Here is a 12732-nt window from a genome sequence, read left to right as displayed (position 1 = left end):
GACTATTTAAATTATCTTTTCCAGTAAAAATCGTTATGAATACGAAAATCTGAAGAGTAAATAAATTTATTAGATACTTATTGTTAGAACACTAGATTTGTGCGGTACGCTATATTAATTGAATAAACGAATTTTCTTTATCTCCAGTCTCTGCCAAAATTTACATTCTCATTAATATCCACAATAAAACTATACGGGTTACGTATAACACGTTGCAGCAAACGTGTCATCACTTTATACACTCATAATTACTTAATCATTTTTTTAAATCAAATATTAACGGTCAAGCATTTCTTAATGGATCTTTCAATAAAAATGATAATTATAAACTTAACCTAATAAATCATTCCGAACAACACAATCCAATAATCTCTTTCAGAGTTAAGCTAAAGAAAATGTATTAAGCCTTCATTTAATATAGTATAGACATTAAAAAATCTATTAACCTTGATTTGATATACAGCAAAATTATGAAGTCTTATATATAACATTATGCTTTGTATAATACATCAATATGTGAAATATTCAAATAAAACTGCTCTATTTCTTAATTTATACATGATTTCTCATTGAATTAGTTTCAAGAAATGTCGTCTATGTCTCATCAGAAAATTTCGAATATTTCTAATGAAAAGCTTTTAAGTGCAGAGGATTTAATAAGCTTTCAGTAAGTAAAGTATTAAGTCAGTAAGGGGTGCCGACAAACCGGTGAATAACCTGACACCCTATATAACGTAGATTCCGCAATTCATTCGTGTTAAAGTGTACAGAGTGAATGTACTCACATTTGTTGACGCCGAACGCGATGTCGGTGATTTGCACGTTGTGAAGGACATTATGAGCAATGGCGCAGGGGTTCGAGGGAGCGAAATCCGGATCGTCGATGTCGAAGAACAAGTTTTCCTCAAATTCCGTCAGCGTGCTATCCATGATTCCGAAAATCAGCAGCGAGTAGATCTTCAACACTGGACCGTACCAAAACTTTAAGGGAAAAGAGATAATTTCTTGAAAAGAAACTTGTTTAACTATCATCCTATTAGCATTTCTTACTTCGCTACTGACGCCTCTACAAGATAAAAAAAGCCGTTTTACTCAAGTTTACAATTATGGTAAATTATTCGTCAAACGCGCATTGCGCACATGCATTACTTTACTGTAATCAAATATGCAATCGCTGTTACAGAATCAAACAGTTACACGGTTCTAACTTTCAGTGATTGTATTATATTTACTTATTCATCTCAAGAGCAAACCGAAACGTATAGTTAAAGGGAATAGTTAGAATGAACAGCGCGATAATTGATCCGCACAAATTTTACACAAATTTTTGCTCAAATAGTGAATTACTATATTTCGAAATAATGTTTATTATTTTCCTAGCTAAAACTTCCTAATATGTAACTTTTATGATTTATAATTTATTACAAGTAAAAGATACGTTTTGTCAAGTAATTAAGTTGTGCAATCTAATAAAAATAGCTCATGCCACCTTACCGAACTGAAATACATATATACAATACTTCTATCTACCAAAGTGCAACAGGTTCTAAGGGTTAAACAGCACGCCCAGTTTATTGTATTCATTAATATTTTTAACCGTCCAAAGACGTTCACCTGGTCTACCATGATGGAATATTTCTATAAATATTTAAAGAAATATCTGTTTAAATACTTCTAATTCATATATGCTTGCGTATAAATACGAAGTAAGGTCAATTCTGGGGGCAATTGCAAAATTGCATTATTAAACGCTCTCTTCTGCTGTTCTTAAATTGAAGATCATTACAATACCAAATAACGCAATTAAAACTTTAAGCGCTTGTATAATCAAAACAGATCCACTTGCGATTAAATGATCATTACATTCAAAAACTCTGGTTCCATTTATTCAGAGTATTATGTTACATTCCGCAAGCACGTCATTTGCATGCCTAATACGACGATTAAAATGTGACGGAATGTTGTAAAGTCCAATACAACGAATCGCGTAATAGATTTCAACGAGACGATCGAGCACAAAGAATTGGTTCGTTTCTTTTCGCGAGAACGGTACCTGCCTTCTTCCTCGCCGCCGCTACAGTCCCGAAGTAGCAAATTATGCGAAATTACCTGGAAATTCCATGGCCGCGATGGTTGCCGCGTAGATTGTTTCGAAAGTGTGAGGAAAAGAAAAAAAGATCGACAAGCTGGAACAAACTGCACCCTCGCGGGCATACGGTACACGAAACAAGCATTAAACGGGTCAGCGACGCCGTTTACAAACATCTACTGGCATTAACAGTGTACGCGCTTCTAATAGTCGCAGTAACCATGGCCAGCTCCCTTCGCGCGCGAAGAATCCAGAATCGCTGTGGCAAACCCGTCCGTCCAAAAAAATGGTTTTGTTTAATGATTTTATGTAATCGAGGAAGAGGCCGAGGCGAGCACAGAAAATAAATAGAAAGATACTACTAGATCACTTAAGGGCTGCACTGAGGAATTCGAATAATTGATTAGTTTTCATCTCTTCTCACCTAATTTTTTGTTGGTTTTATTTCCCAATTTATAATATTCTAATTTACTGTTCGCCAATATGGTTACGCATAATCAATCAAAACTATAAAACTGTAAACTAAAAAAACACCTCTTTCCGCTAAACATGTCCACTAAACACCAAGTTCCGTTATACACCAAATCATCTCCCACTGTTAAGAGAGACGGAAAAAGGCGGCTGTTTCACATTCGCGTGTTGACAAACACATGCTCTCTGGCTGAGTTCGCCGCACGCACGAAACTACTCCCTTTTTATGGTAACCGATGGCATCGATAGATCCGCGGATACAGCAGAACAAAAATGTTAGTGAAAAACTGCCTCAATTTATTCCGTACGCTACGTAACACTAGACATATGGTCAAGGATCTTTTACCTACTTAAAGCGTCATAATGAGATGTTTTTTTAGTTCGTAAACTTTTAATAAAATCGCTGTGTTTTTGCTTGACGATCGAGCGTGGACATTTCATATCTAATCTGTTAACGTCTAACATCAACTTCTTTTTTTTTTTTAAATAACCGTTGCTTATTGACAATGTATTTTTTGAATGGGTTGTGTTTGTAATTACGTAAAAACGAAGCTTCAGATAATGAACTAGATTACTGAAATTACTTGAATAATAAGGGTCAATTAACACTGATGCTGTTCGATAACCTATGCTAGTCAATGTGACCAATGACACACAGGTAGTGAGAACAGAACTGCGCATCACAAAAAATTCTTACAAAGAACATTGGTGAGTAAGAATATGGAATAATGTTTAATGTTGAAAACATTTTATGATCTAATATCAGCTGATAGATAGATGGAATTTAAATATATAGTGATTGGTAAAGCTATTCAACTTTCGTTTTTCAAAGAAACTAATGTTTTCCTGTCTTCATATCGATAATAAAATAACGGCTGAATTTGAAAACACGATCATGCAGAGTACTAAATTATATTTCAAGATATTAACTGTATGTTGTACTTTATATATTATAAATATTACTACAAATATTCATATCATTGTGAATAAACTTTCAAACGTTTTAATTACTTACATTCATGTTTCGAGACTATACTGTGTTTAAAATGAAAAAAATTATTTATCGAAATATTAAAATATACTTAACATTATTATGTAGTTAAACTAAGAACATTGAACTTTATTAGAAGAATAATAGATAACGAATCATCAAAATAATCATAAAAAAATTTTACACTAATTAGAAATTTGAAATTCGTACTTATTGTTTTTAATTCCTATAACTTTTATAATATTTTGTTGCACAATTCGTTGACACTGACTTTTTGAACGATTCCGCGTTAGAAAGCAGGAAGCACAGCTTCGCAAACCGCACGTACCGGAGGCCGATGGTCGACTGACACTTAACTCGTTATCACGTGGGAAATTTGTCACAGAGACACTTGTGCTTCTATTCAGGCGAAAAAAAACCTACCTCTTACCGACGATTAAAACACATCATGTTTTTCGTTATAAATTATAGTAAATCTGACTGGTTTTTAAAATCTTCGATTTGTCACAATAAACACATTTGCGTCAAGAGTAAAACAAAAACAAGAGATTAAATTATGTATCTGAAAGAATAACATTTTACGGCTATAAGCACACCTCAGAAAGCTCTTTCCACTCTATTTTTATTTCAAATTATGCTTTTCACGTACTTTAAATTTCTTGGAACTTGCAATTCACTGGAAATGAACAAAGACAAGTATATGTTTACTTGTTGCGTTTACTGAACTCTTTATTTTATTTGTACTTTGATTTTATCAATGTACAACAGACTTGACTTGTAATAAATAATGATAAAATTTATTAGAACAAAAATTAATATTTGACATAAACTTACATAATAAAATTTTGTTACATACATTTGTTATAGTAATTAGAAGACAAAAACAAAAATTGTAGAATATAGTTTGTGTCCTTGTAATTTTTGTTAAATACATCGAATAATTACACCAAATTCGTTAAAAATTGTTTATATTTTCTCACTGACAATTATTCATTAATAAAAACTACTATACAAAAATAATCATTACACTCTTAAAACATACAAACATGATCCATGTAAAAATTATACATTCACTGTAAGTTAAAATACACGTAGAGTTAAAAAAAAAAAGTAATGAAAATTTGCAGAAGTTAAATTGACATAAATTTCCTATCAGTATACTGTAAAAATTTGTAGACGTCTGTATTTTTTGTAGCATGAGATTTCTATAACTTAAACAAGCAGTAATAAAACTCTACTTACATCTTATACAATAATAAAATTTATCCTAAATTGAATTTACTAAATCATCATACATAATGAAAATTTTCGTCGTTGTTAATTAGTTTAAAATTTGGCATGTCAAGAACATATAACACAATTAAATATCGCCGAAAATTCTTAATTTAGCAAACTTTTATCACAGTCCATTTGCATTAAAACATTGGTCCGAATCCTGTATAAAATGTCAATAATTAAAAACTTGTTAAGTTGTGCAATCGCCGAAAAGTGGGTAAATGTGTACATACTTGGATTTTGGGGTGAACGTAATCTATACATATCCGATGGAATAAACCTCGGTGGGAATGGTCCTCGCAATGGCCCTATCATAGTAGGATGTCTATTACTGCCAAGAGGAACTTGACCACGAATTGGGACTAAAGGTCCCATCATTATTGGTCTTGGAGGAAAATTCTGTAAAATAATAACTGAGTTTTCTATTTATGAAATCACTAAATTGATTATTATAACTAAAATACGTACACCATAATAAATAGGAACAGGAATTTGTTCGATATAATGTTGTGGAGGAACTCTTCTTTCTCTAGACCTATCTCTATCCCTCCTTTCCCGAGAACGCTCTCTCGATCTCTCTCGACACTCTCGATAAGATCTCCCATCTCTAAATATTAGCATTTTTTTAAAACCTGGCTCATAAAAGGTATAACATTGAAAATATTATTTTATAACATACCTATGACGAGAATCTTTATCCCATTTTCGTTGGTCCCTCTCTCTTGAATGCGAATGATCACGACGACTTCTCCTGTTCCGTTCTTCCTCAATACTATACAACTGAGTGCGTCGTCTGTCCTCTCTGTAACTATTACCATCCCTACTTTGTCTTTCTCTTAATGAATAAAATAATAATGTGATCAAATTTAGTTGAAGAGTATATACACCACACGAATAAATAAAATTAAATCGATGTAAAACTCACCTATTACTTCTACAACTTCCTCTGTCTTCGTGTCTTGAGTCTTCATGCCTAAGAAAGAATTATAAATGAATAAAATATACAACCTGCTAAACACTGTTTATATGAATTTCTAATTAACTTAATATAATAATAATAATCTTAAGGTCTAAACTTATGTCTATAATGCAATACTCTTTGTGATCCATATTATTTTGTTCATATCCATATTAATTTTGTCAAATTATTAATTCCTGTGAAAAAATCATTTTTTTCAACACTTGGATTTAACCTTTGACACACACCCTTATACTTTGTAAAAAAAAAGTAGTTACTTATATAGTCAGACTTATAATGTCAATTTTCATCAAATATATTACAATTTCATAAAAATTTCAGTTCTGTATATAAAAAAATTCAAGATCAGTATGTAATATTATATATTAACTCAAAAAGATTCTTGTACTAAATACTCAATCACTTGCCCCTTTTTTAAAGTCAAAAGCAATATTATAGCACAAATTATTTACAAAATGCATTGAAAATAAGTCATGAAATCTAAGTTGTACAATTACTTTAAAAGCGCGAACAAGTATTGTGCAAAGTGAAAAATGAAGTGAATGTAAAATAATTCCGTGATCTGTTATCCATCTATTATTATGCATGCACTTTTAATTTAATTTTTTACATTTGAAATTCCTTACCTTGCAATACTATTACTCATACTTGGATTAATAATGTTACCTGAATATGATAGCAACCTCAAGGAATACTAGTAACTTTTACTGCTTACAAGAATTTTAACATTTCATTTTCAAAATTCCTAAATTTTACAAATTTTAATTTTTAAAAGTGTTATTGACGAAACTCTTCATTATATACCAAATGTTAATTTTAAACTAATCTGAATTCTCTAGAATATATTTTAGAACAATAAAGAAAAGATATTAAAATTAACAAAAACATTATTTTCATGCTTAAAGTCATTTAACAATCACCAAATTATAAATTGTAAGATTTGCCATGCTTTATAATACCAAGAAGACATCGTTCGACAAAAAAAAATGTAGATCACTTTGAAATCTCCTTGAAAAAAATGATCTTATAAAAAATATCCTATTTATTACAATGTAGAGCATGTTAAACCGAATAGTTCCATCTATTAGCGATTTACTTTACTTCTAGAAGTAATGAAGTTAATTTAAATGCAAAAAATGAATGGACCATCTTATATGAAAAAATATGTTGTTTTTGCGATACATTTTAAAGGAGTGCCTTCAAATGCATCAGTATTATGAAAATTAAAATATAAGCTGTGGTATTAGCATAAGCAAGCATATGCATACAGTCAGGTACATGGAAAATCTTATCCTTGCTCCATGTTGTCCTTTCTCCATATCCTTGTGAAGCATTAGTAAAGCTAGAACAAAACAGACTGTAGTACAAAAAACAAAGCGTGCCTAAAAAGCAGATTACAAGCACAATATGCGAGTAACATAATTTTGAGACTTAGATATAGAATTAGATATAAGTCTCTAACAGATATATACAACATATATACAACATATCTTAAGGCACATCTATTATACTTTACATTTATATCCAAGAATACTTGTGTTATGTCATATATTTTAACATAATTTGATCATTTTCGATAAAAAACAATCAATACCTGCATTAACCTTCTACATATACACATACAACAGCAATACTCTCTATAATATTAATGTATGCAATCAAATTTATGAACGAGTGCTGTTATGTGATTGAAAAACTTAAGTTATTATTAATACTTTTTCTATTCGTTCACAAATTAGTTGCATACCAGTAATCATATCCATATTAAAATAGTAAAAATTTGTCTTACAGATAAATAAAACGTTCAATAACAATTAATTGATGCTAATCAGAGCTTTGCCTTTGCGCAAAATAACATTGCCAATGCAGGCACAGACCTGGAATGTCGAGATGATGTGCGTCGAGGACTGTGACTTCGAGTTCTAACCGGACTCAGAGACGTCGAACGCTTTTTAAACGTTTTCGACTTGCCTTCTAAAAATTAAAAATTTTACGCTTGTAAAGTAGAAATTACGATCCGATAGAAATAAAATGTAAAATATGTAACCTGTAATTTTGTTCAATCAATTGTAAAGTAACATGAATGATAATAAAGTAATTTATGTAATCAGAAAGATTAATATTTATTAGTTTCAATATTAAACCTACCTAAATTTTCGTTATTTACAGATACAACAGTACGACGTTCTTCAATTTCTTCTGATGTTCCTTTTATTTCATCCCTCTCAAATATTGGTTTAGATCCTTCTCCTGTAAGTACACCAATTTCTTACTAGAAGGAACAATTTAAATATATACAAAAGAAGCAGTTAAGCAATATTAGCAGCTATGACAGACCTTGAAGATGTTAACGTTGCTATTCGGATAAACTGACTACTTCTGAACAATTGTAAGCCATCAAAATAAATATTGGATTATATTACAAATTAAAAAATTGAAGTAACTTATGTGAATATTTCTTAGCACAGACAAATTATTAACTGTACATTGTTTGTATGGTTCAAGTTCAGTATTAGGTTTAGTTAAATCTTAAATTTAGTATTACTAAATATTTCTCCAGAATAAATATTACAAAAAGATGTAAACAGATTATGCTCATTGGTATATACAAGTCTTCATTTTGCATATTAAAGGTATTACTTAAATAAAATTATTCTTCAAAATTGATACAATGTCTAAAGATAGAAGTAGCTTACAATTTTCTTCAGTGTCAGAATAAACATAAAATAAGGGACTCGTATTTGAATATTTATAACAGAGTATTTAAATGAAAGTTAATTTCTATAAATTGCACTGTTTATGCCACCTTGAATTTCCATTATTAATTTAATGTTTCATATGTAATATGTTCTTCATACAAACCATATTAAATACTTTCTCAGTTTATACAAAATTACATGTACAAACTAGTAAGGAATTATTAATATTTTTACTATACTTAATTTATCTATTAAAAAATAAAGTTAGAAAGTAAAAATATATTTTAATTAAACTGAAGGAACTTGAATTGATTATCTACAGTGTATCCTGCAATGAAATCTTCCAAGATGATTATCTTCCAAGATGATCAATAGCTCTTCCAGTTTGCAGATTCACGAATTCCCACTTTCATTATAAACAGTAAAATCTAATTTACTTATTTCAAATGAAATATTTAACCACGATAAACCAATTCAATGTTGCAAAAACTAGTTTATACAAATATTCATGTTTTAGATACAAAGAATGGACATCAAAACTAATACATATTCAATTATGAAATTTAAACTAATCGACAATTTTTTGGTTTAATTTTAATTTTTCAATTAATAAATCATACAAATATTTCATTCAATATCTCTTGTCGAAGACTTTTTTCAGTTCTGCTATTGTAGCAAATAAAGCATTTTTAAGAAAGCCAGCCACAATAATATATATAAAAACATGCACACATTCCCACACCAAAATATCACAAAAATACATAGAATGTATTTATAAATTCACAGGACTTGTACTTTTGCTTGAAAAATTAAGTTTTCATAATAAAGCCTATTTTGCTAATATAACTGAAACGTAATACTTTGTGCAAACCTATAAGAGCATGTATATACGAAAACCAGCAATAAAAATATACAAAGCAAAGGATATGCAAAGCAAAGCTTTAAACACTCTAAGTAAAAAATGTTGTGCTTACGTATTGCACATTATATGATAGTAACAGTGATCCAACGTTGTAATCCAAAATTGTTATATCCTGGGTAAATTAAGGTTGTTATTAACTTCATAATTCATTATCTTCATGGCTGTAAGAGTTGTCACATAAAGTTTCCTCTCTTCAACTGATGCAAGATAGAAATTGACGACTTCCAAATCTTTGGTCTAGTTCAATATTGAATTTCAAAAAAGATCCTTATATAAGAAAATAGATATTATTCCTAAAATAATTTCCCAATTGTGATTTATAGAAAATCTTACAAATTCTGATCTTCAGCGGAGATGTCATGTTTTGTCTTTTAGAAACTTCTTCACTGTTGACTAAAAGAACAATTAAAAGCTTGTAATGCAAAAACAACAATTTACCCTCTCTTCTTTTGACCACTACATCTTCCGGATTGATAATATCCCGCTGAAGTTCTGTGTCTTTCGATTCTCCAGGAATATTTCTATGAATATCTACTTTAATCCTTCGAAGTTCATTTGCACTAATTTGTGTACCTTCTGGTCCTTTAAATATTGGTACTGTTCCATCCAATGATTCTAATCTGAAATATAATAGGTCAATATATAATAGATACTTATTTCACATAAACAAATTGAATGCTATGTAATTTACATTGGATATCATTCATTTATTAATCTCGAAAATTGAAATTTCTCTTAATTCTTTTTCAATTTTACAAGAATTAAAAATTATAGTAAAATTTGGTAACCTTTAAAATTCTTCTGTAATTTGTAGTTACCTTTCAGAAAGAACAGGAGCTTTTTTTGAAGTAGAAGTAGAAGTAGAAGTTCTTCTCGGTTGACTTCGGGGAGATTTGCTTCTACTTTTACTACAACTGGGAGTCGAATGTTTCGGAGCTGGTAAACCTTTCTCACGAGCACGTTTCATTTCATACTCTAAAATCATTTTTTTCTTCAATCTTTCATGTTCTCGTTCCCGTTCTTGTTGAAGCATCCATTCGCGTCTCCGTTGCATCTTTTCTTCTTCTGTTCTTGAACGTGAAGCTTCGTAATCTTCGCTTCGTGATGATTTGCATTTCTCGTCTTGATGTGAGGAACGTGGTACATTTCGTTTCATTTCTACAGTATACAACGAATAAAACATAAACTTTAAAGTTTTGTATGAATTAATTATTTTTAAATCGATCTTTTTTAAGGTTATATATACTCATGCTAAGATGTAACGGAACTTCAACCATACAAAAAATTACCTTCTTGTAGTGCAGAAAAATTATGAAAATAATACAACAAACAAAACGAACATTAAAGAATTTATATATATTATAAAAATACGAATACTATTTTAAAATTACGAAACAAAGCGAACACGCAACGAAACAACACGCACACAACGCGGATCACAGACCGATTGAATGAATTTTTGAGGTTCAAAACCTGGTAACTTCCCTGAAGTACCCAGAATATTCTCACTTGCAGGCTTTATTCTAAAGGAGTGGGGATATTCCCATGTAAACTTAACCCTCACCTATGGGAAAGTAGGGGCCTGAGAGGTCAATAAGAAAGGTTGAAATGTCCGGTAGATCCCTTTGGTCTAAGGCTAGAAGGTATAGGATTGTTCCAAGTAGATTCCTTTAGGAAGTAAATATAGTAATTCATACCTAAAAATATATTTAGATTTACATATATAAAAATTCTTTTTTATTTTCTAATAATTTGAGAATATTCCTCATAATAATATGAAAATATGATATTCAAAACAATATTATAAAATCCTTTTATTTATACATATATATATATATGTATACAAAATTTATATTAAATTATTTAAAATAAATAACAACTTACATTAAAACTTAAAATTATTTTAAAAATACAATGTACAATATGCACTCTTAGTTGTCTATTATTTAAAATAGAGGTCATCTATGATTGTTCCAACACCTGAAAACATTAAACGATTAAAAAGACATCATAAAGTCAATAGGAACAGGGTGTATCAAAATTATGTGTTAAGAGCTTGGTAGTGTAAACTAAGACCTCTGAATCGGTGAAAACCTTCTTTATTGCAATGTATTTTATTACACTTTATATAAATATATAATTTTCATACACTCTGTACTTGAATAACTAATGGAATTCATACCAATTCAGAATTACATTATTCTGCACCCTTCCAATATTACACTTCAATATAAAAGACCATATATAAACAATACACAAAATTAACAATTATATTGTTTCCAGTTATTATATTCATAAATGAACAAAAAATAATAAACCCAACACTATATAATCCTCTGTAATACTCAATATCAAATCCATGTATTACTTTAAAACAATAAACAACTCAAATACTTTCATATTACTTTACAATATGGTAATACTTAGGAACATATCCATTACATTACATTAAAATACTGAGGATCATATCTATATATTATTTTGCAATATTCAAAATCATACATCCATATATTATTTGCAATATTCAAAACCATGTCCATATTCTTTTGCAATACTCAAGTTTTATCCACATATTATACTGCAATACTCAGAATTATATCCATATAATATACTGCAATACTTAGAACCATATTCATATATTATTTTGCAATATTCAGAATTATATCTATATATTTTTCTGTAATATTCAAAACTATATACATATATGATACTGCAATACTTAGAACCATATCTACATATTATTTTGCAATATTCAGAATCATATCTATATATTTTTTTGTAATATTCAGAATCATATCTATATATTTTTTTGTAATATTCAGAATCATATCTATATATTTTTTTGTAATATTCAGAACTATATCCATATATGATACCGCAATACTTAGAACCATATCCATATATTATTTTGCAATGCTTAGAAACATATCCATATATTATTTTGCAATACTTAGAACCATATCCATATATTATTTTGCAATGCTTAGAACCATATCCATATATTATTTTGCAATACTTAGAACCATATCCATATATTATTTTGCAATGCTTAGAACCATATCCATATATTATTTTGCAATGCTTAGAACCATATCCATATATTATTTTGCAATACTTAGAAACATATCCATATATTATTTTGCAATACTTAGAACCATATCCATATATTATTTTGCAATACTTAGAACCATATCCATATATTATTTTGCAATGCTTAGAACCATATCCATATATTATTTTGCAATACTTAGAACCATATCCATATATTATTTTGCAATGCTTAGAACCATATCCATATATTATTTT

The 12732-nt window shown here is 29.4% G+C and overlaps 2 protein-coding genes across 10 annotated transcripts in view; both read right to left on the bottom strand.

Moving 5' to 3' along the window:
• The window catches only part of Pino (protein pinocchio), a 122713-nt gene extending 118803 nt beyond the window's left edge, over positions 1–3910 (bottom strand). For 2 of the 6 annotated variants that reach the window (XM_076372243.1, XM_076372245.1), the window contains exons 1-2: positions 3576–3595; positions 786–981 (exon numbers count right to left, since the gene is read on the bottom strand). In XM_076372243.1, the coding sequence (XP_076228358.1) occupies positions 786–981; positions 3576–3581 (202 nt within the window). In that variant the 5' untranslated portion in view covers positions 3582–3595. Of the gene's footprint in view, positions 1–785; positions 982–2513; positions 2805–3575; positions 3596–3761 lie in introns of those variants that run through there. The other 4 variants (XM_076372246.1, XM_076372248.1, XM_076372244.1 and 1 more) reach the window with 4 other exon arrangements.
• Positions 3911–4502: 592 nt separating this feature from the next.
• On the bottom strand, positions 4503–10982 carry Fem (feminizer). 4 transcript variants are annotated; one of them, XM_031994610.2, is made up of 10 exons: positions 10673–10978; positions 10245–10584; positions 9865–10046; positions 7954–8055; positions 7683–7779; positions 5752–5799; positions 5506–5661; positions 5295–5433; positions 5060–5225; positions 4503–4986 (listed from the first exon to the last, which is right to left on the bottom strand). In XM_031994610.2, exons 1-10 carry the CDS (start codon positions 10701–10703, stop codon positions 4967–4969), a joined length of 1281 nt encoding a protein of 426 aa, XP_031850470.1. In that variant the 5' UTR covers positions 10704–10978; the 3' UTR covers positions 4503–4966. The 4 variants fall into 4 exon arrangements, with proteins under 4 accessions (XP_031850470.1, XP_031850471.1, XP_031850472.1 ...); XM_031994611.2 differs by having other exon boundaries at positions 5506–5634; positions 10673–10977; XM_031994612.2 differs by lacking the exon at positions 4503–4986 and adding an exon at positions 7074–7147 and having other exon boundaries at positions 5063–5225; positions 10673–10982.
• Between the last annotated feature and the right edge of the window lie 1750 nt (positions 10983–12732).

This window comes from Nomia melanderi, chromosome 11 (assembly GCF_051020985.1).
Source record: "Nomia melanderi isolate GNS246 chromosome 11, iyNomMela1, whole genome shotgun sequence".
Taxonomy (NCBI): domain Eukaryota; kingdom Metazoa; phylum Arthropoda; class Insecta; order Hymenoptera; family Halictidae; genus Nomia; species Nomia melanderi.
This window is presented reverse-complemented; position numbering and strand designations above follow the sequence as displayed.